The sequence below is a fragment of the Peromyscus eremicus genome, chromosome 3 (assembly GCF_949786415.1).
Source record: "Peromyscus eremicus chromosome 3, PerEre_H2_v1, whole genome shotgun sequence".
Classification (NCBI taxonomy): Eukaryota; Metazoa; Chordata; class Mammalia; order Rodentia; family Cricetidae; genus Peromyscus; species Peromyscus eremicus.
Window position 1 is genome coordinate 150,083,449 of NC_081418.1, and position 27,998 is coordinate 150,111,446.

At 43.2% G+C, this 27,998-nt stretch overlaps 2 protein-coding genes across 3 annotated transcripts in view; one reads left to right on the forward strand and one right to left on the reverse strand.

Annotated features, from left to right (window-relative positions):
• Pyroxd1 (pyridine nucleotide-disulphide oxidoreductase domain 1) overlaps positions 1 to 2,798 on the forward strand; it is a 21,404-nt gene extending 18,606 nt beyond the window's left edge. For both annotated transcript variants that reach the window (XM_059258755.1, XM_059258756.1), the window contains 2 exons: positions 1,089 to 1,226; positions 2,336 to 2,798. In XM_059258755.1, coding sequence (XP_059114738.1) covers positions 1,089 to 1,226; positions 2,336 to 2,584 — 387 coding nt within the window. In that variant the 3' untranslated portion in view covers positions 2,585 to 2,798. The remainder of the gene's footprint in view (positions 1 to 1,088; positions 1,227 to 2,335) is intronic.
• On the reverse strand, positions 2,716 to 27,971 carry Recql (RecQ like helicase). Its single transcript, XM_059258754.1, has 15 exons — positions 27,935 to 27,971; positions 25,885 to 25,932; positions 18,633 to 18,830; positions 17,235 to 17,414; positions 15,172 to 15,278; positions 13,158 to 13,356; positions 9,518 to 9,684; positions 8,734 to 8,815; positions 7,746 to 7,894; positions 7,538 to 7,655; positions 6,932 to 7,070; positions 5,751 to 5,842; positions 4,632 to 4,851; positions 4,193 to 4,322; positions 2,716 to 3,502 (listed from the first exon to the last, which is right to left on the reverse strand). Exons 2-15 carry the CDS (start codon positions 25,898 to 25,900, stop codon positions 3,353 to 3,355), a joined length of 1,947 nt encoding a protein of 648 aa, XP_059114737.1. The 5' UTR covers positions 25,901 to 25,932; positions 27,935 to 27,971; the 3' UTR covers positions 2,716 to 3,352.
• Positions 27,972 to 27,998: the final 27 nt, after the last annotated feature.

The window sequence follows — 27,998 nt, forward strand, 5'->3', positions numbered from 1 at the left end:
TGTCAGGGGTTGGACTAGGTAGTTCCAGGGTGTGGCATTGCAGGCTGCTTCTGCTGCCACTCTGGCTGTTGCCATGCTGTTGACTCTGCGGCAGACTCTTTACTTCTCAAACCTTCTTACAGAGACTGAATTCAAGTAAAAACTCTTGTAGACATGCTGAAAACTCATGCTGCAGCTGCGATTTGTACCGAAAGTCAGCATTAGGCACACATTCACAGCGGGGCAGATGAGGGATACCAGTCACTTAAAGCCAGCCTGTTCTCCTAACAGCCACGGGGTAGAGTTACTGTTTATTTCAGGTGAAGAAACTGAAGATCAGAAAAGTAAAATAAGTAAACAAATTAGTACTTTACTCTCCTGTGACTCCTAAGGCTACTTTGTAGAAATGTAATGAGAACCTAAGAAAGGAGATGAGTACTGCCATAAAGAATCTGAGGTGACATCCGAGAATCTGTGTCTGTCTGACCAGAATCAGCTCAGAGGCCATCACTGTCTGGTGCTGAGAAGTGCAGGCACTGGAAAATGGGCCAGAGTTTGGAGCAGGGACTGATAACACTTTGTTCTCACCTTGGAAGACTAAAATGTTTCCTTATATTTAATGGATATTGTATTCAAACATACAGTTGGGTATCATCCCTTCATGTCTGATACACTAATTTAGAATTAGCATGTACCATGTTGACTGGTGTTCACTGGTGACCACTGAAGATAACACTAGCTGGAACCAAGTCCAGCTAGAAGTGACACTTAGGAATCTATAAGATTGAAACTAGGGAAGATGAAGTGTGAAGTGGGTATAAAAGCCCTTGCTACACGAGTGTGAAGGCCAGAACCCATGTAAAAACTGGAGTCACCATAAGCTACTATAAGCCAGCACTCCTCCTGAGAGGGCCAAAGCAGACCCTGTCTCAAACAGTGGAATGCAATGATGGACTCAAGGTGTCGCTGACATTCATACATGTTCATGGCATGCGTTCACTCACATTCATGCTCACAAATATGCCCATACACATGCATATACATGGATGGTATTTGTTATTCAGATGATAACCAGAAGTAATATAAAGTACCATTTCCCACTATTTCAGATGAGACTATGGACCCAAGCACGGCAGATGGGATGGTATGCAGCCAAGTGCATGGCTGCAGCTAGTTTGGGACACTCTATCGACATGGATTTCAGCTTTGAACTGTTTGCTCATGTCACAAAATTTTTTAACTATAAGGTAAGATGGTTAAGGGAATGAATACCCTTTTTGCTTGAAAGTATGGCAACTGTAGCTCTTTTCTCAAGTAATTATTTATGGTTTAAGTTATCAAAAATGATATTTTTGGGGACTGGAAAAATGGCTCAGCAGTTATTGCTAACCTTGAGAGGATTTGAGTTCAGGCCCCTGCTCCCACATTAGACAGCTCACAGCCACCTACACCTCCAGTTCCAGGGGTCTAACACCCTCTTCTGGACCCCATGGGCACCTGTACATCCATGACACAAGCACAGGCATACATGTACACACCAAGAAAGAACCAGGAGCTCTGACAGATGGTGGTTCCCTTCTTTAGTTCTCTTCGTTCTCAGACAGGTCTCCTCTTTCCTAAACTAGACTTAACAGAAAACACACCTACAAGTCTGAGGAAGGGTCTGATTCAGTTGCATATTAAATCTTTAAGCCATGACTCCAGGAAAATGTGATTCACTTTGTGTGTGTGTGTGTGTTTATGTGTGTTTATTAGACACCTCTAACATTTTTTTTAAAGATTTATTTATTTATTATGTATACAGTATTCCATCTGCATGTACCTCTGCAGGCCAGAAGAGGGTACCAGATCACCATGTGGTTGCTGGGAATTGAACTCAGGACCTCTGAAAGAGCAACCAGTGCTCTTAACCTCTGAGCCATCTCTCCAGCCCCCTGAACAGTGTCTTCTTTTTTTGTTTTTTCAAGACAAGGTTTCTCCATGTAGTTTTGGTACCTGTCCTGGATCTCACTCTGTAGACCAGGCTGGCCTCAAACTCAAAGATTCACCTGGCTCTGCCTCCCGAGTGCTGGGATTAAAGGCATGCACCATCGCCACTCAGTGTTCTACTTTTAATGTTAGAATATTAATGATGATATTTTTAATGTGACCCTAGGCTGTGTGGCAGTATTATGTACAGAGTATGTTCATGCCATTCAAATGCTTTCTTTGGGCCCCTCCCACTGTGAAACTGTACGGAATAGTTTTGTTTTGTTTTTCTGTCTAAGCTAACGTGAACCAGATAACTGGACAGTATGTTATTTGTGGGGAGTTGGAGGGAGCTACCCCCAAAAATGACCTTTTCATCTTCATGCAGGTTGTGTTGCTGGGAAAATACAATGCACAAGGCCTAGGCTCAGATCACGAGTTAATGCTGAGGTGCACCAGAGGACAAGAGTATGTCAAAGTCGTCATGCAGAATGGACGCATGATGGGAGCTGTCTTAATTGGTGAAACTGACTTAGAGGAAACATTTGAAAATTTAATTTTAAACCAGATGGACCTTTCATCATACGGAGAAGATCTCCTAGATCCCAATATTGATATAGAGGATTATTTTGATTGACATTAGAATTTCTTCAGAAATACTAAGTTCAAAATAAGGAGAAAAGAAAGAATTGGGGAAACTAACAACTACACCAGGTGAATGACCACACAAGTTGAGAATGCATGGTTGGGAAGGATTCAAGGAAACTCTTACGGTGAACTCAATTTAATGACTAATTAGCAAATGAACATTCCTAATACAGAGTTGAAATAAACCTTGACTCACACAAATACACCCGAGTACCAGATCCTTTCTTTGCCTGAACATCAAAATAAGGCCAGGGTTTCAGGAGGCTTGCTGTCTTGATATACTCAGAATGTGCAGAATCTTCTTGCTGATACACTTGGTACTGATGACTTACTGTTTTTATCTGAATTATAACAGCAGCTTTTCTAATCAGAAATCATCTACATTACTCAGCTTAAATTGGCACCAACTTGGAAGGGTGCGCCCGTGTCAGCATAGTATTGCTGAAAGGAGAGTCACATCAGAAAACAACAGCAGTCATAGCAAGGCAAATGAGTTTATGACAGTTGTGTGGACTTAATCTCAGATATATTACACTTAGACAACTTTGCATAAAAGATGTATTTTTCATTATTGTACACTGTAAAATATAATTCCTGATCTCAAATTTTCAAATGGTCCTGAATTCTCACATCTTCAGATAAGCTCTGAAAATATAGCTTTATATGTATAAAATACAAAATTGTTTCAAAAATTAAACAGTTGATTATAAAAATGATAAACATGTAAGCAGTTATTTTGTGCAAGATTAAGTAACACTCAGGCATCATCAAGTTTTCTTTTCTTAGCTCCTGTGTTCTTAGAACCAGATGGCTGAAGCCTGTTTGTAGACTTCTGGAAGTTACCTGAACTTTTTTCTTCCCCTTTCACATCTGCATGTTCCAACTGACAAGCTTCAGATGACGCAGCCTGCGACAGAATAACAGAGCAGCACCTTGTTAACGAATGCTCAGCTGTTCAGCTTTCTCGTGAGCTCACTAGTCTCAGAATACCCCTGTGTATCAGTCAACTCTTTATAGGGTCTGGTTCCTATCAACAAATTCCTATTCAAATATGGGCAACTGTCTTAAATAAAGCAGGGATGCTGTAAGAAATACCCACAAGAGAACACGGACTTAATAGTGGCTTGCAACCTCTGGACAACACAGACTTTATTTTTTTTGACATTTATTACTTATTTATTGTGTACATATATGCACACCATGAAAGTCAGAGGACAGCTCACAGGAGTAGAGCAGCTCCTCCATTAGAAGACAGCTCACAGGAATCGGTTCCAGGGATGTAGCTCGGGCCATCAGGGACAGCAGAATAGACTTACCACTGAGCCATCTTGCTGACCCCAGCAGAAACTTCTTAACCAGAAGATCCCACACAATTTTATGAGGGAAGTAGACTTTAAACGGGAGCCCTCACATTCCAAATGGTTGCAGCCCCCCCACTCTACACTGGGCCAGTCTAAAGCCCTCCACTACTTACCTGTCCAAAATCAAAACCCAGGAAGAAAACTGACATCATTTGTGTCCAACCAAACCTAGTAAAGAACTTCAGAAAAGCACCCCAGAGGCTTCAGGCACATACTGAAAATAAACAGCCAGTTACCCTGAGGCTGCTCTGTGTGGACCTCTTCATTTGCATAGTGACAGCATGGGCTTCGCTGCTGAGAAGACTAGCTCTGGGTCCGACTTTCAGATAGGAGATGGTAGCGTAAGCTGTGAAACTGTAGTCTTCTCTGTAAAAGAAAAGAGCCAAGCAGAAAGCTTGAAGGAGTCACAGAAAACACTTAAAAGAATATAATTTTTAAAAAACACACTAGAACAACACAAATATAATCCTTAAGGGAAATAGGTTGATTTTTTTGTTGGTGGTGGTGGTTTGTTTTTTTTTAAAGTTTCTGACTTAATGATCAAGGTCTAAGACTATTAGGTAACCTGTTTTCTATAATGCTTAATAGTTCACATCAAATAATGGCAAAGCTGTTGACTCTGCTCCAGTTACATAGGAAGAAACGTGAAGACACAGAAGATAAACGGCTGTGTACTTGAGATACTGCTGCAGGAGAGCATGTGCGATGATTTTCTCCAGGTCTTCTCGGGGAAGGGCCGGGGCGACAACGCCAGGCACTCTCAACTTGGCTGCTCCCTTTCCCATCCAAGAATCAATGAGCTTCAGTGGAGTGAGTTTTTCATTCAGTGCCTCTGCCTGCTTCAGAATCTTGATCAGGTCTCTGCAGTGCTCTGTTATATTCTTTTTCTCAAACACTGCAAGGACAGAGACATGATGGGCAACTGGGATCTAGAGGTGAGGGCGAGAAGCCACCTCTGGTTAAAATGGCTTCATTAGTACTGTGAGCCCTTTACACACACTCTTTTAATGTGCTCAGAATGAAGACCAGGGTGTTCCTTAGGCTTTATCACCAGACTAAATTCTACTCCTAAAATACATGTATACAGATTATGGTGATGTAAAGGAAATGGCCTGGTTATCAAAGGCCGCAGTGTACTCCAGTAACAAGTGTCTGCCAGACGTCACTGGGAGGTGTGCACTGCAGAAGAAGGCCTGCTCTTCACACTTTCTCATCTGATGCTACTCATTACACCACACTCTGAAAGCCAGTCTGGTCTCCGAGGGAACATTCTGGATAGAAGTCCCCAAATACGAGACGGGCATACTGACTTATATATAGGATTCACATGAGTTTGGTCTCTATAAGATAGCCTTGTGAACTAGCAAATTAGTGTCTGTACCTGTCAGGTTAAAATTGCAGAGAACTCCACCCACTGAAGCATCAGAACCCAGGGCCCTCCCATGAGAACTGCTCAGTCCAGCTTTTCAAGAACACAGCACAGACCAGAAGTTAAGACACAGCACTGGATACAAGTTCCTGGATTGTATCAAGACTGTCACGCCTTTTCTTATGTTACAGTATTTCTATTCAGAGGAACTTTTCCTTATTTCTTAAAAACTTTGATGTCCTCAGTATAGCAATATAAAATGTGTGCACACACATTTGACTTACCTTTGTTTCAAAAATTTGTATCACTTTTGAATCTGGAAAATTCTAATCATAGTTTGCCTTATAATTCTATTTGGAGGGTCTAACACTTCCCACATGCAGCCCTCACTGCATTGAGCCTCTAAGAATCTAAAACAAGCTTACAGATGTCTTTACAGCAGTTGTCACACATTTTGTTACAGGCATCTGCATTCCACACTTCATCGAAATGCTGTGCTATCAACACACGACGGCACCTGCAGACACACGAGAGAGAAGTTACTCATCCACTCAGGCCTTCAGGATCTGCTTAGCAGTAACACATCTCCTGCTGGCTCTCCACTGCTGTCACAACAGCCCCACAGATGTGGTGACTAGGACAACACAAGTGTGTTATCTCACCTCTGTGTAAAAAATCTCACAGGGTCAAAGTCAAGGTGGTGGCAGGCCGGATGTTTCTGGAAGCCTTTAACACTGTCTAGAGCTTGCCCATACTCCTTGGTTCCTAGCCCCCTCTTCCTTCAGAGCCATCAACTATGTATGGGCTGAGGCTTCTCTCATCATAGCAAATGGACCTCTTTACTCCCTGTGCTAGTTAAGGACCCTGCGACTACAGTTGGACCCACCCAGGGAGTCTCAGGTGACTCCTATTTTACCAGCAGCGTGTTAACAACCATCACTTCAGAAGTTATCTGTCTCACTTTGGGGAAATTGTTCTTGATGATGAAGTAGTTTCCTATATTTTAGGATAAATCTGAAAATAGTCTTCATAGGAGTCTCCTGGATTCCTATGAAAAAGAAAATTTCACTTTCTCCTTTCTTTTGACTACTGTAGCATTAGTTGGAAAGCAAATACAGTTTTTATCACTGGCAGGTCACTGTCTACTTGGACACTTTTGAGCTCTTTTGTGACAAGTATTAAGACACAGGATGGTCAAGGCCCTGGGGCCCCAAGGGAGTTGAGTGCTGTAAGCAGAGAGTGCCGTTTATTTCCTAATGAGAAACTTGACCCCACCCTGGATTATTCAGTGACTCATCACCAGGGTGAATGGACATGCCTGAACTTCCCTCCCCAGTACCTGTTCCTGCACACCTTTCCATACTCACTATAGGCAGCTACACACCAAAGCCAAAGGAAAAAGGCTTCATTCATAACCTTCAATGGCCTTAAGAAGTACCTCAAAGACAGACAGAGCCTCTTGTCTTAGATGGAGGCAGTCAGGTCCAGGTCTCTCCCACCGTAGGCACCTGCCTCTACAGTGCTGTTCTGTGCTAACTCAGTATATTCAGTAGGTGCTCAACCGCCACACAACACATGACACGTTATAGAAAGGCAGGTGGCTCACTTGCTTATATTCTGGCAGTATGACACCATCTCGTACAGCTTCTGCTGTCCTACATTCTCCATGACCACCATCGAGCTGATCCTGAATATGTCTCCAAAGCCGTAATACAGAATACAGTCTGCTCTTGAGTCATCGCGACCTGTGCTTTGAGGAATCTTGAGTTTGCATCATGCTTTCAAAAATCCGTACCATGCAAAAGTACATGTCAATTGGCTAACAGCTTCACAATATAGCTAGAAGTTTTTAGATATGCAGATAATCTGTAAGAGCTACCCTGAGGGTTTTTAATGACTACAAAGAGGCTCATCAAAAATCAGCTTATTAATATAGAAAAAAAAGTCCATGAATATTTCAATTATTTAGGCTGCACTTGTGAACCTACTTATTAAAATTCCAAGTGGTAGACATGAACATCATAATAGCTTACAACACATAAGAAACAATTTTTAACATCCTAACAGAATTTGTGTAAGTAAGTAAATCTGGTCTTTAAAAAGACTTGTTCTAAAAATTACTACCTAAAAACCACCACTGAAAACTTGGAATTCTTAAGCATGTCCTCTGCAAAGCCTCCTGAGATTACTTGCAGATTGGAACCCCACGTACCGGCACGCCCACTCTCTTGATAGTAATTCTCCATGGATTTGCTCATTGAATGATGAATGACAAACCTCACATCTGGTTTGTCAATTCCCATGCCAAATGCGACTGTAGCCACTACCACCTAAAACGTGTTAGTATTTGGTTAGCTAACTAAGTCATTTAAATAATTTAAAGGTAAGTTAGGCTTTCATAAAAAATACATATACTTAACCTGAAGCTCATTGGCTGACCACCGTGTATGAACCTTGGTCTTATCTTCTGGTTCCATATTGGCATGGTAACTGCCTGCATGAATTCCCAGTTTTTGTAAACTAATGGTAACTTGTTCAGAGTCTTTCTGAGAAAAACAGTATATGATTCCTGTAGTAAAATATGGCCAAGTTTAGGTATACATGCACAGCACATTCCTGAGGGTTAATTTACACCATGCTCAAGACACTGATCTGGTTACAAGGCACAGGGGAAATGAGTTATGAAAGCCCCAAGCCCCTGTGCACATATTGATTGTTGAGTATAATCCAGGGTTTAATGTCCAGCTTGCCCTAAGCAGAAATGAGCCCTGGGCCACCAGCTGGGGTTCCCATGACCAAAAGAGGGTCTCCCTGCAACTGTATCCCCATTACACAGCATTTCTTAAACTGATGTAAGCTCTGTGAGATGCTGTGAAGAGTGGGGGATGGTGACAGGCCCCAGAGTGTAGGCACGACCTCCAGGAGGGATAAACAGCTGCAGCATCTCTCAGACTTGATCAGGAACTCCTTTCCCCAGATGCCATTACTCTCTCCTAACCACCTAGAGGGCAGTGTTGAAGGCCACTAGGCTTCAGTGCCACTGGTATAGTCCTCAGCTCAGGAACACAGAAACAGATGTCCCCAACTTCACCTTGCTTCACCTGTAACTATGTACAGGACCCTTCCTGAAAGGTACTATGTCTTGTATCTCTTCAGAACATCGCTACTCACTCAGGAAGGTATATGACAGATACTAATGTGTCAACAATACCGTCACCCGACCAACTCAACAGCAGGCAAAGCAGGCAACTTTGACTCCAACTGTGACAGGGATGCCACACACAGCCTCTGAGACCAAATGAATGGATTTGATCTCATTTTCAGCTATTAATCATGTATCATTGGAGGGATTTATGCCATTTCATAAATGGACTTTCAGCCCCCAAACTGATTTGTTTTTAACATTACCTGATTGCCCTTTGTACCGTCCATTAATGAGCTTTACAATGTCCTCAATAAAGTCTTCGGCGTTCGAGGGCTTTTGCCGAACCTACAAAAAGCAGTCTTATTAAAAAGTAGATTCACTAATGCCACCCAAGTTGTGCCTGCTTATAACCTCTGAGGTGTGAGTCCCTCATGAGAAGTATTCCTTTCTGTCAGTCTTCCTGGCCTCACAGGACTCACCCGTCTGACTTATTCCTGCCTCTGCCCAGCCTCTCTCCTTGATTTTCAGTCCCTACTCTGCCAGAGAGGAGGAAGCATAGAAACAGCAAGTAATTTGTGAAGATGGAAGTTTTTCTATTGTCTGATGCTTTAATAAAAACATGAAGCACAGTATGAAAGCAATGAAAAAGGAAAGATTAAATCCATCCTTAACACAGCTTGAAAGAAACCAGAAAGCCACTAGAATATTTTACCTTCAAGCACATGTATCAGATAAAACACACAGGGAGTGCTGGAGAACTTATTGTGTGCATTTATATTTCTATCACTCAGTTTTACAGACATCAGCGGGGCTCTTGGTTTCACCCTTCCTTGCTCTCAATCCTTGTGACTTGCTCAAATTGTATATAAAGGACAGTATCACTTAGTGCAGTATTGTTTTCTATTGGGCCTAATACAGATTATGCTGCACAAGATACGGATAAACTAAAGCACGAATGAATGTCTTAATAATTACTTCATGACATTAAAAACGATTCTGCTGTCATTATGTAAATAGTCACAATGAAGAAATGTAACCTCTGTATACCTCATAATAAAGATTTGGTCGGTTGAAAGATGCTGTAAAAGTCAAACACTTTTCCACACACAGGATTTTCTGTGCATCCTTCAAAACATGATTAGTTGCTGTTGCAGTCAGCCCAATCAGCGAGGTGTTGGGAAACTGGCGCTTCAAGATGCCGAGTGCCTTATAATCTGAAAAAGATGACATGGTCTGTCTCTCTGTGAACCCTCAGAGAATGAGAGCAAATCAGACCTTTAACACCACAGATGAGCAATAGCTCCCACAGTGTTTCTTGCAGAGTTAGCTGTAACTAAGTTGGAAGGGCCTGCCACTCTTCTTGAATTCTGAGGCTTTAGTGCACTTTCTTCAAACATAATGTTCTTGTCAGAGGTTGAAATAATGCCCTGTTAAAAGCAGGTGCTGTGCAGATAATTCCACTTGACTGAAACATTTCTGGGAGGCCATTCAGGCTCACGAAACTCACATGACTGAAAAGGTCTCTCCACATGGTTATGTAAGTAAGCAATTCCTGGGGGAAAGCAGTCTCTCCAGTAGTGTAACTGCCAGTAAATCCTACCCAGGACTCCAGTGATGCATCCATCACTCATGAGTCATCACCCAAGCTGGGGTGAGCTTTTCAGTGACACAGCTGCCCAAATCACCCATGTTCCTGTATGCAACCTAAACTCCATCGTTCACCAAGCTGGACTTAGGTGGAACTGTTTCTTTGATGTGTTACGACCTTCTCCTTCTGGGGTGAATAGTAGTGATAGCCCCAGAAAAGGTCACGCACTAAGGGACAGTTGGCATGCTGTCAAGCGATGCACTGTGGTATACTTGTTAAACAATAGGCTCAAGGGACAGTGGGATCATCAAAGCACTTGATCTACTGCAACCAACAAGCTAGATGAAATCATCAGTCATCAGTGTGATCATCGATCTACCTGGTACCCCCAAGAGTAGCAGTTCAGAGCAAAAGACAAGGTAAGGCCACTGCTTTTGGAAGAACCTGTGGCAGAGACACCATTCAGGCTGATACCTGTCACACACATCCAATCAGGACAAGAGTGGTCCTTTATTCCCCTTCAGTACTTACAATGTTTGAAAGAAATTGGAAAAGAAATGTGGTAGGAAGTGAGCACTGGAGAAGAAGACTGCCTGGGAAGTCGTAGACTTCAGAGAGAGCATTTGTGTCAGGTCTGGAAGAATACACAGGGTCAAGCAGGAGGACCGCACATAGCGCCAATCACTGTGGAAACCGCACAGCAAGCAATTCAAGGAGCCAGATCACAGGGTATGATCTAGATGGACCTACTGTCCAATCCATTCAGGGAATTCTATTTCCCAGAATTCCTTCCATGTACAGTATCAAGAGCTACTTGTCTTTGAACATCTTCCTGGCAAGTTCTAGTCAACTTAGCTCTCTTCCACTCTTCCTTAGACTCTTCTTTCAACTGCAAGCTTTGACAGCTAACACTGGTAGAACCCTACAGCAGGCTTCACAGATGCTCCTCAGAGGACAAGGCCTCACAGAGGACTGGCTCTCCATGAACTTCCCCGATGAGGCCCCTTTGACCCTATGTGTGGCCCTCCCAGCTCTGGATTGTCCTCCTTCACAGTGCTCAGGAAAGTGCTCTGGGTTACATGCTGGTCCTCCAGCTTCCCCTTCAGACCTCCCTGTGCTCAGTTCCTCCTGCAGCTGTGCAAGATCTATGTCCTGTCTACAGACATCCTGTCACGTTCACACTGCCTCGGATTTCTGCCTGCACCCTCACTGGAATGTTCATGTAGAAACCAGGCTTACGTGAAGCTATGAACAGCACAGCCAGCTGGTTCTTTGAAGCCAGGACTCCATCTGATAGGACATGTCTCAAGTCACACAAAGAACACACAGGATCATGTTTCAGAAATCAGTCTTGGCTAGCACTGCCAAGGTCATGCTAGATCAGGAAAACACCAGACAGAAGGAAAACCCTGTTTCATGGCCCACATCAGATGCCTTCAATGATGAACTGTGGCAACAACATGGTTAAGAAATGGAGTTTGGGGCTGAAGAGATACTTTAGCAGTTGCAATCACTGGCTGCTCAACTGTGTTTGATTCCTGGGACTCACATGGGTAGCTCAGTCCAGTCCAGGGGATCCAACACTCTCTTCTTGCCTCCTGAGGCACCAGGCACACACAAGGTGAACATATACATGCAAGGGTAAAACACTTAGACATGTACGATAAATGAATCTAAAAAAAAATGTTTAAAGATAACGGAGTTCTTGGGCTGAAATTTAATAAAAGAAATTACAACCTAAAAAATTCATTCTTCAGGCCATAAGATCACTGTCTCTGAAGAAATATAAAGAAAGGTAAGAGCAGACTAGAATTCTAGAAAACACTGATATCTAAGGAAAAAATTAAAGACAAAAAAAAAATTGCAAAGTAAGAAATTCAATAGTGTTTGTTACATGATGGTAAACAAGGGAGAAGAAAGTGGTGAGGTGAGAGGTGACCAGTATGAACCACTCGGAGGGACTAAAAATCCAGTATTGATAGGTGGAACCTGTGGAAATTTCAGACTGTGGACAGCTGAAGGGGTGACTGACTGACTGATGGAAAGCTGAGCTGTGGTGGAAAGCAGTGCAATCACGCAGACAGCAGGTATGGGAAAGCAGCCTCTCAGCTGACACAGGCTGGTGGAACGGCCGCGGTCCAGGGCAAATGCAGCAGAGACCGCACGGGGAAAACAGGGGACCGATGGACAGAGAAGCAGGCTGACTCAGGATGTCCTTGAGAGTTAAAAATCCCAAAAGGAAAAGTGGCCAAGACCAGGAAATAAGAATACTTAATTTAAAATTGTGGCCAAGTATGGTTGTACATGCCTTTAATTATAGCACATGGGAGGCAGAGGCAGGCAGATCTCTGTGAGCTCAAGGCCAGCCTGATCTACACAGTGAGTTCCAGGACTATACAGAGAGACCCTGTCTCAAAAAACAAAACAAAACAAAAAATAATAATAATAAAATTATGTGTGTGCATGCATGTATGTATGATGTATGTGTGAACACATCCACACAGAGGTCAGTGATCGCCTTCGGTGTTGGTTCCTCACCTTCCACCATTTGAGGCAAGGTCTATTTTGTTGTTGCTGCTGTGCTGTGTACACCTAGCAAGCTGGCCGGCAAGCTCCCAGGGAAAGGAGTGCTGAGCTGCTGGACTCAGCATTACATGGGGCCTGGGGATTCAAACTCAGGTCCACACATGGCAATGTGGGCACTTTACCACTGAACTATCTCCTTAGCTAAGATTTTTAAAATAAAATAATGAGTAACTTTCTCTAGGACAACTATAGGATTAGTTTGGTAGCTGAACTAGTTCTAAAATGTCTCATCAAACTTCAACTAGTTGAGTAGGATACTGAAAAACCCAGAAAAGTTGAGAATCCCTTGAAAGTCCTGCAAAGTCCTCAATAAACAGGAAACAGTCAAGAAGGGGTCTGGAATGCTAGAGCTGTAACATGGGTTAGAGGCAGGCATCTCACAGGTTCACAGCAGGTAGATGAGATGCTGCAAGGATGAAGCCAGAGGAAATGAGCAAACAATTTCAACAGAGGCAGGCACTTTGACCATGGCGAGCTGAGCAAGAACCCAGACCCCAACGTAAACATGCATACCAGGCCTGAAATCATGTCCCCACTGACTGCAACAATGCACTTCATCCACTGCGATTCGAGTCAGTCTCCCAGCTTCATAGGCTTTCTCTAGCCTTGACATGAACATCTTGCTTTTTGCAATTTTCTCTGGAGTCACATAAATCAGCTTTAACTGGGAGTTTTTATTCACCATTTCAGCATGAACCCATTTCACATGCTCCTATTAAAGACAAAACAGACACAATCACTGTAGAGTCAAGCTGGTGGACCATGACACTAAGTGAAAAATGGATGCTCGTTACTGAAAAGCAACAGCCTGGGGCTCTTCCTGAAGCAGATGCTGGCTCATTAAAACTGAAGCCACGTCCCTCTGTAAGCTTCGTGGCAGCTGTGCAAACAGTAACCTAGTGACTCACTTACTCCAGATGGACAAAGATAAAATCAGTCATTTGGCAAAAAAATGAGGAGGAAACATGAATGTGACAAGATTCTCCAATAAAGAATGTGTATAATTATAAATTGTTAATAGAACCCAAAATGTGAACCAAATACAGTAGCTGTGGCCATAATTGTAGGTTTTACAAGTTCACTCATTACATTTATAACTATATACCCATGAACAAAAATATTTCTTTAATTATAGCCATTTTAACAAGGTTATCAAATACCTGTTTAAATACACAGACCCTTAGGGACACTCACCATGACACATTCTATAGTATACACACTTCAGACAGAATGCTGCCAGTGCTGCACTGAGCTTTCTTTTGTCTCTTCATTAGAGGTATGTACCGGGCCAGCAGATGGCTCAGCAGGCACAGGAGTCTGCTGCCAAACCTGAGAACCTGAGTTTGATCCTCAGGAAACACACGGTAGAAGGAGAGAGTGACTCCTGCAAGCTGTCTTCTGACCTCCACATATGCACGCAGAGTGGTGGCATGCTCATGCCCTACTCCACTGACACACAAATAAGTGAAACAAGACAAGACAAGAGTTACACACTGAAAATTTCCCATTAAAACATGAGGCCTTGGATTTGTTCATATGAATAAATCAAGGGGTAAGGGTACAGATGAAGAATGGCAACTATATGGCAACTTTTTTATCTTTTTTTACTATTGACACTAATTTGTGTATTTTTAAAGAGTTTGAGAATAGAATTTACAAAAAACAGCTTGGAAAGGTCTGTCTTTGCAGATAAGGGCAAGATGGTCCATCCCCACACACATACATACAGGTTCTTAGTAACTCATTTTCTGTATTAAACTAAAAGTTCTTTGCTATTTGTGTGTGTGTGTGTGTGTGTGTGTGTGTGTGTGCTATATGCATGTGGAGATGTTTACATGTAGAAAACATCAGAAGTCACACTCTCCACTTTATTTTTTGAGACAGTCTCTCGCTCACCTTGAGCTCCTCAATTAGGCTAGGCCAGCTGGCCAGCAAGCTCCAGGGATCCTCCTGTCTCCACCTTGCCAGCTCCAGGACTACACATGAGAGCCACTATGTCTAGTTTTATACGGTCCTGGAATTAAACTCAGGCTGCCCTCATACTGCAAGCGCCGTCCCCAATGAACCATCTCCCCAGGCCCTCCTTGCTCTTTTATAGTACATAACACAAAACATGTTAGCAAATGCTTCCTATGAAGTGCTAGACAGGAGGAAGGCTGTCGTGAGGGATGTGTATTCTCCATCACCACTCAACTCTGAGTTGCTGTAGGAACAAACCAGTGCTTAAGCGAATAAGCTTGCTGGTTCCAACACAAGTTTAGTGATGGACAATGAACACAAAATCTTTGTGACTTCACATGTCATAAAACACTGCTGCTTTTCATGGTTGTTTGGGTTTTTTTTCCCTATCTTTATAAGTATAAAGGGCATTTTTAATGAATGGGTTATACAAAAATAGACAGTGTCCAGAACTAGCCTCTGAGCAGAAGATTGCGACTCCTGATGCAGGGTTTGTAACTTAGACAAAGCTGAAACTCCCCAATCAGTTAAGAGTTTATATCTGAAAACCCAAACCATACTCACATACCTTAGAGCTAGAAGCATTCAACATAGTAGCTGAAATTCCCAACTGTTTTAAAACCATCAGTTGATCTTCCATAAGAGAGATGAGTGGGCAAATCACAAGTGTAAAACCTAAAAGAGAAAAAAAACAAAAAACAAAAACCCTACTTTACACTTTACACTCCCACCACAATGGGCTGCACTACTTACTTTCTGTACCTTGTGGGCCCTACCTACTATTCAGGCACATAATGATGCAGATTTATCAGCGTAACTATTTCTTAGCTTCATAAATAAGGAGACGGGAAAAATAAATGACCAAACAAGATGAATGTAAGCCAAATAAAATATAAGATAAGACATTGGGCTGGAGTGATAGCTCAGCAGTTAAGAGCAGAGTTTCACACAGCACCTGGATTCAATTCCCAGCACACAGTGGTTCACAATCATCTGTAACTCCAGTTCTAGGAGATCCAATGCCTCTTCTGAGCTCAGAAGACTCTCACATGCATGTGGACACTGACACACACTCTCACACACACACACATACATACACAGAAAAACTAAAATAAGTATTTTTTTAAGATAACAGAAATCTCTATCTTTCTTCAATGCCATAGAAACACAGATTTTACTATTTTGAATTTGTTACCCTCATTAACAACCAATATAGAAAATCTAATGAAATAACACTCACCAGGCCTAATACTAAACTGTTCTATCAGAGAAAAACTACCCCAAAACTGTCCCAGTCTGTGCTGCTCCGAATGGCAGGCACATGTGGGCTTCACTCATCACATTGGATAACATCAGCCTGGGTGCAAAGCAGTGAGCAGCACAGCGACAGAACCAACTCCGCCTGTGAGCTGCTCTGTACTGCTCGCTCTGCGCTGCTCTGCGCTGCTCTGTGCACAACTTCACGTCTCTGCTTTGTTCCTCACAGCCTTCTGGCAGTGCAGAGACAGAGTAGATATAGTCACTCATATCAGTGCCTCTGCCCTGTCAGTCTCTCTCTCTCTCCCCCACACACACTGGCACCTTCTTCCTCATTAGCACATGCACTCATTACACTTAAACACAGTCATGTCTCCTTTGATCTTTCAGAAATCCTCGACACCTGCAGTGGTCTGAACACTGATGTCCCCAGAAAGCCTTGTTGGAACCTAATACACATAGCCTTTGGGGAAGAGAGTAAGTCATGAAGGCTGAGGCCTATGATCAGTGTCCTGATAAACAAGGATGAAGGACTGGCCCTATCATGTGAGGATGCAGCAAGAAAGGACCACATCTGAGAGACAGGTTCATTCTAGAAATCAAATGTGCACCATCTTGATCTTGGCCTCCATGACTGTGAGCAATAAACTTCAATTACTTATAAATTATCCAGTCTATGATAGTTTGTTATAGCACATCAGACAGGCTAATACCTCTGAGCAGCAGCCATTCTTTTCCAGAGTACCCCACCGTCAGAAGCTTGGCTTCCCAGTCACTCAGCCTCACTCACACTTGCTGTCTAGGCCCCTGCCTGATTTCCTAGCCAAGGTCAAAGGCTAGTCCTGGCCTTTAATCTTTAATTTTTAGGTACTGCTTTTACGTGACCTTCTGCAGCAGACATCACCAGACATTACCACAACTCACTCCTCCAACCTGTCCTATCCCTAGGCTAATCACAGCACATTCTCCCTCCTGATCATCCTCCAGTACCTGGCTTCTCCTCAGCTTTCTGCAAGTCCCTCTTTCTCTCGGGTTCGGGGTGTTACTTGGAACCCTCCTCTCTCCTCATGCCACTTGAAAGGACCCAGTTCACTTCAGTGGCTCCAGAGACATCTGCATATGGCAGCCTAGCTCATCCGGCCCAGAGCTATCTCACACCATGCTTCCTCCCACTCCAGCCCACCTGCATGCCTGTAAGCACCATGAAGTCCATGTGCCCAACAATGACTTCACCATTTCTCTGGACCCTCAAATAAGTTTTCTCCAGTGTGACTCATTTTACTAGATAATTGCTGAGTAGACAAATGAAACAAAAACGTTCTAATGAGACATTATTTCTAGTCACTTCAACTTCAGCCACTCGGTTGTACACACCATCTGAGCACAGTGCTGGCAGCTGGTAGCACAAGCTCTTCCCACCTCCTGTGGGCATGACGAGAAAGATGTCCTTTCTAGCCATGGTGACATTGACGGTTTCCAGCTGCAGGGGTCTAAACTTCTGCAGTTTAAAAACATTTTGCAGCACATCTTTAACCTTTCCAGACCACAGGAAATCTAGAAAGAGAAAAACAGGCTGAACAGAATAGAATGATCACAACTATAAATGAGATATGAATGTAAACGGCCACTTTTTCCATAAAGCTACCAGAATATACACAAATCACACAAATATACATAAAATGTTTAACATTTATGAACTATCAAATGTTTATAATAATTTTGTGATTAATATAGCTAAGTAGTCAAAACAAAAGCATACTGACTATTATATGGTTATTACATCAAAAATGAATTAAACACTTGCCAGTAACTGAAATTAGGCCACATGAAGAAGAGTAGTACTCAGTGAGGCATGTGAAAGGCCATCTGAATCGTGATTAGGGAGTCCACTGTACCCTGAAACCTCAAGCACGAATGAACTTAACAAAACTCTGGAATTTGTGTGTAAATGTTTTACATTTAGAGACCAATACCAGAAAATAATGTACACACACACACAAAAAAAAAAAAAAATTGTAATTCCTAAAAATATCTCATTAAAATTAGTAATAAATGTTTTGTACAACATTTTTAATTTTTTACATTTTATATATATATATATATATATATATATATATATATATATATATATATGGGTGGTTGCCTGCATATATCTGTGTACCATGTGAGTGTTTGATGCCTTCAGAGACCAGAAGGTGTTAGATACCCTGGGACTGGAGTTACAGATGGTTATGAGCCATCATGTAGGCACTGGGAATCAAACCCAGCAATCAGTGCTCTTAACCACTGAGACATCTCCCTAGCCCTTCATTCACGATTTTAAATTAATGTTTGTTCTGGGCTGGGTGTGGTGGCACATGCGTTTAATCCCAGCACTCAGGAGGCAGAGGCAGCAGATCTCTGTGAGTTCAAGGCCAGTTTTGTCTACATATTGAGTTCCAGGACAGCTACAGCTATGTAGACTCTGTCTCAAAAAGGGGAGGGAGGGCGGGTTTCACTATGGCAAAGGTTTGGCTAACTTTTTCTCTTTGTATTGGTTAATGCTTAAAAATTGAGCTGATACCCTCTTCACTTTTTACACACTGACAATTGCTACTAAAATGATATGCAGAGAAAACCCCAAATTTATATCCCAGGACCTGGATAAAGAATGGTCTGCCTGAACGCTCCCGATGCCCCACAAGAGCCAGCTTTATCTCCTGGTACAAACTGATCAGCAGGGAATGATCTGATTCTAGATTAAAGCAATTGGAAAGCACAGGACTAGCAGACCTTCTTTATTCCACGCAGCTGGTGAGGAGTCCCAGTCACTACTCGCCTCGGCGTCAGAGCCCTCTAAGCACTGCTTGATCTTCTTCGTCAGGACTGACTTTTTCTGAAGGAGCTCTTGCTGCCTCTCTGTAAGTTCTTGAATCTGGATGTCAATTGCATGGAGCTCATTGGTTACGGACTCCAGTTCCTCTGTTAGAGCTGGGGGTGTGGGGGGGAGCAACAGACAAGACAGAATAAACAGTGTGAGCTTCTCTACTGATTTCTGGAAATTCCTGTATAAATTCCAAGCCTAAAAGTAGAAGGGCAGAGGGCTAAGAACATGTTCTAAAGTCACAGAGACCTGGGTTAGTCTCTCCCCCTGCTAAGTGATCCCAGCAAAACCCTAGCCAACACCTCACTCTCCCCTTCCACTGAATGCCCATAATGTCCAATTATTAAGACCACAGTACTGCTAGGAAGAGTTAAGAGGGTCAACATGCAAAAAGTTCTCAACAGGGACCTGGTCAGAAGCTAAACATGTAATAAGTGACAGCTGCCATTCTTTTTTTTTTTTTTTTTTTTTTTTTTTTTTTTTTTTTTTTTTTTTTTTTGGTTTTTTCGAGACAGGGTTTCTCTGTGTAGCTTTGCGCCTTTCCTGGAACTCACTTGGTAGCCCAAGCTGGCCTCGAACTCACAGAGATCCGCCTGGCTCTGCCTCCCGAGAGCTGGGATTAAAGGCATGCGCCACCACCGCCCGGCTTGACAGCTGCCATTCATTATGTGACACAGAACTGGTTTAGCAGTCTCCTAAATCTCTCCAAGCAAGCCACCTGGTGACTGAGCCATTACTTCACGAAAGTCTTCATGTTTCAGTTGATGCAGTGGCGTGATATGGTGATATTTTATTTGTACTAAAATGTGACTTGTATGTTAATAAATAAAGTTGCCCGGGGGTCAGAGCTATTAGCAAGCCATAGTGAAAGCTGGGCGGTGGTGGTGCACGCCTTTAATCCCAGAACTTGGTAGGCAGAGCTAGGTAGATCTCCATGTGTTCAAGGACACAGCCAGCATTGGAGAAATACGCCTTTAATCTCAATACCAACCATAGAAGACCTGGAGGTCTGTACAGACAGGCAGTGACTAGGAGGTCATGTGGTTGGGTTTACAACCAATGAGAAGGCAGAACAGAAACTCTATAAAAAAAGACAGACACAGGAAGTAGCTCTCTTTAGGAGAGGTACAGCGACAGTGAAGGGTAAGGTTTTTAGCTCTTAGCTATTGCTCTGACCTCTTGGCTTTCATCTCTGTATTGGCTCTGTGTTTCTTATTTAATAAGACAGTTAGTTACATCTACAGTGTGATAACAATCTGCCAATCACAAACAAGCAAGGAATATGTGAAATGAAAACCAGTGCTGTGGTCACCTGCTCTACAATACCATGGCGACAAACTCACTAAGTCTCTGTGTGAAGTTCCACTATCAAAGGCAAGTATTGACCCAAGGATCGAAGTCATGGTGAAACTCTTGTTGATCCCACATCAATGGAAGCAAGGGAAATTTTAAAGCTAATGGTATCATATCATATCTGCCCAAACAATCAGTATAGTTTAATGCCTCTTCCTGGGATGAAATCTTGTGATCCTGATCTGAAAGGAAGAAATGAAGCAGCCATCAGGCCCACACCTGGATGGCAGGCATAGGTCAGGTGCTCCTGCATCTCATTCATGTCAGGGATCTGCTGGTGACCCTTGTTGCCATGGGTCAGAAGTCAGCTCCTGTGGTACCTGCTGAACCTTCGTGGAACAGCAAGTGGCCTGCAACTTCTCTGTGTTCCTGGAAATTTGGGGTAGGTTTGTTTGCAATTTTGTGTGGATGAGGTTTCAGCTCTTCGACAGGACACAGCACCCTAGACATGATGGCACACTGATGCAAGTCCCAGTGAGCACCAGATGAGTCCCACACTGTCCTAAGATCCAGCTTATCCTACAAGATACAGCCACCCATGCAGGTCTGAATGGCCCTTACCTTCCCATACTTTATACCCATCTCCCTCCTCACTGCGGGCACAGCTAACCAGGACGCGCTGCCCACCCAACTCCAGCTAACCAGGACCCACTGCCCACCCAGCTCCCAGTCACACATGGTATCTTACTGTTTATTGTTGGTGTCACTGTATCACCGCAGTGCTGTACCTAGGACCTCAGGTGTGCCACACAAGCCATCTACCCCGACCTACAGCCCAAATCCTCTTTGTATTCTGCGACAGGGTCTTACTGACTTACCTAGGCTGGCCTTCAACATAAAATCCAACCCCCTCAGCCTCCTGAGTATTTTTTACAGGTGTTTAGTACCTCCCCTCAGAAATCAATGTGGCCTGCCCCAAGAAACCAAGTTACCATGTGACCTGTGCTCCCTATCATTAGCACACTGATTCATAAGGCAGACCACCAGCACGACAGAGGTGGTACATGAAAAAGTGAGCTCAAACAGGTGTTAAGTGAAGGCAAGAACAAGGGGTACAAGTCTATCTTGCCCCCTCATCAACCTCATGAACCTGGCCTCTCAGGGAGTTCCTGACACCTAGATTCCTTACATCTGTTCTTAGACTGAGGAAGAAAACCAACACAGGTTTAAGTTAGAGGATTCTGTGTGATGAACTGGTGAGATGCTTAGGGCTGGGCAAGAAGAATCCTAGAAACGTGGCACAGGGTCTGGGGAGGACTGTATAGGAACTCCACACAGGCATAACTGTGAAGACACTTATGTCCTGTGGGAATGCCCATTAACAATAACGAAGAAGACACTAATTCATCACATGGACAAAACCACCTGGAGGCCATTCTTGTACAAGAGCAAGAACACACTGTCTGTGTTACAGCACCAACATATACTCACTGAGACTAATCTGGTTACATATAGGTCAGTGTCCAGCCTGCAGACCGCACACATTCACTGAGTCTCCTCTGTGGCACCATTCTTAAAAGGAAGACCAGATGCCTGGCAGCAGACTGACAAGACACTGGAACTTTCTATGATGGAAGTATCTCACTCATGTATACTTGCTCTGCACATGGGCTTGCCTTCCCTGAAATGCTTCTGTGAAATCCACCACACTTCAATTTAGAAAATGCCTTATGGACAATATTCATATTTTGCATAGACTGCTTCTAACCACAGCTCACAAAGTTCTTGGGAAAGTACTGGTTAATTCACATCCCTCAGTGTTTAGAATAACAAGGTTGAGAGAATAACAAAAAGACATTTTTAGAAAACCAATTGTAGTGCTAGCTGGGTAACAATACTTTAAAAAGCTAAAGTAGTTTCTCTCTGTCTCTGTCTCTGTCTCTGTCTCTGTCTCTCTCTCTCTCTCTCTCACACACACACACACACACACACACACACACACACACACACACAGACATGCTCTCATGGTCTGCTCCACATCAGTGAATACTGATGCCTCTGCTGTAGCCTCAATTCACAGCCTTAGGGGGCAGTGGCCCCTCCTACTGTGACCTCGAATGAGACACTAGTTAAACTGCCACTTGTTCCTCAGGCTTTGCTCTTGGTCTTGAGGTCTTGAGGCTCTAGGTACCAAGGAAAAGAGCAGTGCTCCAAAAACCAGACGCCAAAGGCCTGCACTTGCACACTAGAAAATCAACAGACTAGGGTGGCTGAGCTGGCTGGGAAAGTGGCGCTGAGTACTAAGGGGAAGGTGAGTCACTATTACACCACAGAAATAAGGAGTGTGTCGGGAACAGGGGTCCATTGGGCACCTCCACCATTCCCATATATTCCTGTGATAAAGCTATTACAAAGTGACAATATTTAATAATTTTTGTAATAAGCACACCAATAAGAGAAGTCTTTGCCTAGAAACAAACCTTAAACAGCTCAAGTAGGAAGCTAGAGAAGGCAATACTAAAACACCAACTCTGACCACTGAACACCAAGAACAAGACATGCATACCACATCTTTCTCCTTCATCTTGTGACTTGCCTATTGGCCGCACTTGTGGCTTTCTGTTTTTGATTTCCTGGTTCCTCTCCTATTTCTCAAACACATAACATAAAACAGTTAATAGTAATTAACTCCTACGTTAGGCTGCGAGTCTCAAGTTAACCAAGAGGGTGGGGCTGAGGTGAATAAAGACAAATCAGTGCTCTGGGAGGCTGTACAGGGGAGAGTTTCGCCATGGCAGAAGCACAATTGCATCATTGCCTGCATTTGTCAGTTGGGTAAGACAGAGGCCAAGTGGGGGAATCTGTGCTGTGCTGCCTCAGCCAGGGTTGAACTACACTGCCCAGAATCCCCTTCCCTGGGCAGTTCTAGAGAACCCTCCTTTCCACATCTCCATATCTGGATGAGTGTCAGATCAGGGCTGGTCACCTTCCTGACATGGAACTGCTGCGAGATGACCTCAGGAAAGCAGTGGGGCCTGTAGGGAGTTCTCCAAACCTTCAGCCAGGCTGTGCAGAATACAGCAGCTCTGTGACAGTGCCTTCCCCCCACACCTTCCAAACTGCGGGGGAGCCATTGAACGAGTCATGTGGTAAGAACTAGCAGTCCATCTTCACAGACAGTAGTTTGCCTTTGCTTTCCCCACGTTCTAGGCCTCTTCTTCTGTCTGCCATTCGGGCATCTCAGGCCTAGTGTCAGACACACAGATAACACACAGAGGGTTTAACTACTTCCCACAGTCACGCAAGAGTTAATCATTGGGCTGGAGAGATGGCTCAGAGGTTAAGAGCACTGACTGTTCTTCCAGAGGTCCTGAGTTCGATTCCCAGCAACCACATGGTGGCTCACAACCATCTGTAACAAGATCTAGTGCCCTCTTCTGGCCTGCAGGCATACATGCTGTATATGTAATAAATAAATCTTTAAAAAAAAAAAAAAAAAAAAAAAAAGAGTTAATCATTAATCACTGCAGTGAATCTCTTTCCACAGACATGGTACTTCTGCTTCTAGAACCAAATACTGCCTCATCCAGTATCAACCCTGAAACAAAGTCAGAACTGGTGACCCTCACACAAAGTCCTGATGGACTAAGAGTGTAAGACAATCTGGGTGTTGAGACCTACTCAAAATGATACTGTTTCTAAAGCTAGCCTACACAATACAGGTTACAGGAGGTGAGAGTAAATACTCGGTGAACGACTTCAGCAAGCCACAAAGGAGAACAAGGCAAGAGCATGGTACATTGCTGCTACCTCATCTCAAGAGCACGTTGACGTGAGTCAGTCACACGCCAGTCTTCCTAAGCTTGTGGTTTGTGTGTGGATGTTCTAGCAATGTCCCAAGCTGAAACTAACCAAGTGCTTCCCTCCCATCAAATACAAAACAACAAACCAAAGGCAATTTCAAAGGGTGTCTCAAATAAAGATCAACAGATGGGTGGAACAGCAGAGGAAGTAGACTAACGTCTTAAAATAGATCTGCTCCATTATTTGGTTAGTTTTAAATCACACTGGAAGAGTTGAAGTCTGGGAAAGTAAAGTAAGACGAGGAATCCAACCATGACCACACTAAACTTACTCTGTTCAACAGCACCTGTTAGTCTCATCTTTACTATGAAGTAAAGCCTATTTGGGTAAGGACCTAAACAAATTATTACCACTGATCATTAACTTGCAGGCTGTGAGAACGAGTCCTGTGACAAAGCCAAAAACTTGGGTGGTTATATATCCACACTTACACTTAGGCAAACTGTAATGTTGTATGCCAGTTTGTGTGGTGGGTGTGTTCTATACAGAAGAAAAACCCTTCCAAGTATTTTTCTAAAGAGAACTCGGTCTTGTTTCCCAGCTGGTAGGGTAGCATGCAGCCAAGGCCATAACCATTACACCACAGAAAAGACTGGAAAACCATCCTAGTTAACGTTCCCTGCCCCTGCCAGTGGGTCACCCATCAATCAAACCAAGAACAAGATTGTACTATCACAGCACAGTCTGATCACGTGAAACCTGCAATAAAGGGAAACAGCTGATCTGAGGAAGGTCAACAATGGAGAGACTGCTTCTGGGAACTTAAAGAACTACCCAGAGAGCCACACAAAGCTTTAGATTCCAGTATGTTCAATGTTGTACAGTTCATATTGTCAAAATGGATAGGGCAAAAGTTCAAGTAAGTAAGGTCAGTTTTTAAAAAGTCACACATTTCAGGTATTAAAAATAAAATAATTAAACTACAGAATTTATTTAGTACCACATATATATTCTATATTTTTTTAAAACACATTCCAAAGCCGTACAAATCATTAAAAACTTAGTTGAAAACTAATAAAACTGACATCAATTAGCATTCATATTAACTGGGACATTGGGGTTATGAGTGATTTATATTTTCTTCTTTATCTGTTCTCAGTTTCCTAACTTCAGTCAAAAACATTGTCAGAGCACTTAGGCACTGCTGATGGGAACATAAATGATGCAGCCACTGTGCAAAACAGCACCAGCTCCTCAAAACATTAAACATGAAATTAACATTTCATCCAGCCGGTCCACTGAACAACTGGAGAGATGGCCGGTGAGACGGCTCAATGGGTAACGCTTGCTGTGCCTGACTGACGGCCCTAGTTCTATCCCTTGAACCCACAGTGGAAAGAGAACTGATTCCAGAATATTGCCCTCTGACCTCTCCAACAATGCTGTGGCACACATACACCCATATTTACACCACAAACACACACACACAATTAAAAAATCCACTGTAAGGAGAAACTTAAGACATTCCTATACTGAAGACTGTATTAGAATTATTCATAGTTATCAAATTGAGCAAAAAAAAATTAACTATTCATCAACAAATGAACGAGCAAACAAAACACAGCATATACACACAATAGGACATTGTGGGCCTTAAAAAGGAAAAGTGTTTTGACACACATTCCCTTGAAGGCATAATGCCATATGAGGTTTGACAGACCTCCCTGTGTAGGAGTCCCTAAAAGGTCAAGTTCAGAGAGAGAAAAGAGAACAGTAACTCTCCAGGGTTGGAGGAAAGGAAGTGTGAGGAGCTTTGTGGACCAGCAATCAGTCTGGGGTGGTCAGAAGGTTCTGGAGATAGACAGCAGTGGCAGTTACACAGTGTGAACACTCTGACCATCAGTGACCCATCGTTTACTAATACTGAAATGGTAAACTCTGTTGGGCACATAAATAAGACAGCTTTAAAAAATAATTTCTAGAATGAGAATTTTTCAAACTTTTTTTCAAAGAGTAAGTCAAAGAAGAACACAGTAACATATGAGAATAACTGCAACCACTAACCTGAGACAGATGCCATTCTAAAGCTGAACTGAAGATCCAAGCGTCCTTCTAAAAGTGAAAGAACAAATATGGCAACATTTTCTAACAGCAATACTGTTGGGGTTGGCACAAGTCCTGTTCAACATGCACAGGCATTAGTGATCAGGCAAGGCAGGCATTTTCCAGGAGCAGATTCCTGTATAACACACTTCCAAAATCTTCTTTACTATCAGCTAAAACTGTTATGCTGCAAAATGGTATGTGCAGAAATGTATCCTTCCCAATTCTCCTGCCCCCATATGAATAATGAACAGGCCTCCCTAACCAATTCCTAACCCTTCCTTTGCTCCTGAAGAGCAGCATTTTCAAAACAATTCCCCTGTTCTCCCTGCCTCCTGAGGGCAAAAAATCTTTCTCCACTCTTTCAGGTCTTTCAGCAGGATGTACTTGCTCTGGCTTTGGGTTCACCAAGATGTGAACTCATGGTTTTTAGCTAGTTTAATCTCCAGCACCACAAAACAAAATGTAAACCAAACCAATACAACCAACAACGCTCAGTCGATGACAATCTGTCACTATTGTGTGCAAAAAGAACTAGAAAGCAAACCGTTTTTAAAATCCTACAGATGCTGGTGCCAAACAGGTCAACAACACTCACCAAACGCACTACCATTGCAAAGTGATATAGCCAAAAAGGCCAAATATTAAATAAATCTGCCACCAGGTCCATGTGGACCTTAGCAGCATGACACACTGCTCCTCTAAGCCTTAAAAACTGGGATGGCAGAACTCATGGCCTCAACTCACAGAGGCCATGAGTCCTGGGTTATCCTGCTTCCCAGGTGCTGGGACTAAAGGCATGCACAGCCATGTCTGGCAGGACTTATCTTACAAATAAGTCAGATATATTCAAATACCGAAGGTTAGGTAAAAACATAAATATATGAACCACTTAGTGTTTTACTGAGCACTTGCCTTAGAGTTACTGTTAAACTCACCTTTAAGAGAAACTAGTATTCTAAGCAGGTCATTTTCAGGACCTCCTCTCTGCTACAGGGAGCTTACTCTAACTTCTCTAAATTTTGCTCATTTGCAGAGAGAGAGGGTGAGGGAGCAGCTAGTATTCTATTAGCTTACAAGAATCTGAAACGGTTAAAAGTGGGAGAACACATGATTTATATTAAATTTTAATGGCTAAAACTTAAACCTGAATGACTTCTCCGAACTGTTGTGAACTTTTTTGTACAGTCAATGACAATCTGTCACCATTACATACAAAAAAAAAAAAAAATAGAAAGCATGTTATATTATTTGCTTAATTTTGGATTTTGCTAAAACCAAGAGTGCACACCAAAGACAGATTCTGAGCCCCTCTATTATCACTTGGACTGTTTGCTTTATCAAACCACACCCTTCCTGTACAAAGCTGTTAAGTCAGGCTGAGCCTTGACTAAACGGTATGGAATGGCCACACATCACTAACGAGCATAAGGATGAGTATAAGTCAAGCCTCCTCCTTCCTCATGTATACCAGCATCTCCTCACCACTTCCTAGAGTGATAATACTCCGTCCATGGACCATAACGTAAGATCAGAACAGAGATTGACTCTATTCACTTTTGTAATCAAACAGCCTAGCAAAATGCCTTTTCCAGAACCCGAAAACAGGAGCTCTTTCTTCGCTTAGGAGAGATACGATATAAGTCCATTTCCTCCCACTCTTTCAAATAATCTTTTTTGGATTTTGCTGCCAAAAACCTGTCCCTTTTCTCCAAATTATGTAACTTCACAACAAAAGATATCTCCACTCAAAATATACCCAGGAACTAATTAAGTTACGCAAAGGCCTGTCAGTCAAAAGCCTGAGCCAGGTCCGCAGTCACCAATGCGGGAGGAAAACGCAAGCTAACCCGGAGCGCGCCCCTCCACCCCGCTGCCTCCACAGGAGGAGGTGGAAGCGCATGCTGCGGCGGCCAGGGCTCCTGCAAGCGACGGCAGAGACGAGGGCCGGCTCCCACCCGTGCCGCAGACCCCTGCGGGTCCACGCGCGGGGCTCGGCGCCTCCACACACCTGTCAGCCGCTCCGCGGTGAAAAAAAAACCCTTCCCGCCACCGGCCCGCAGCACCCACCCTTC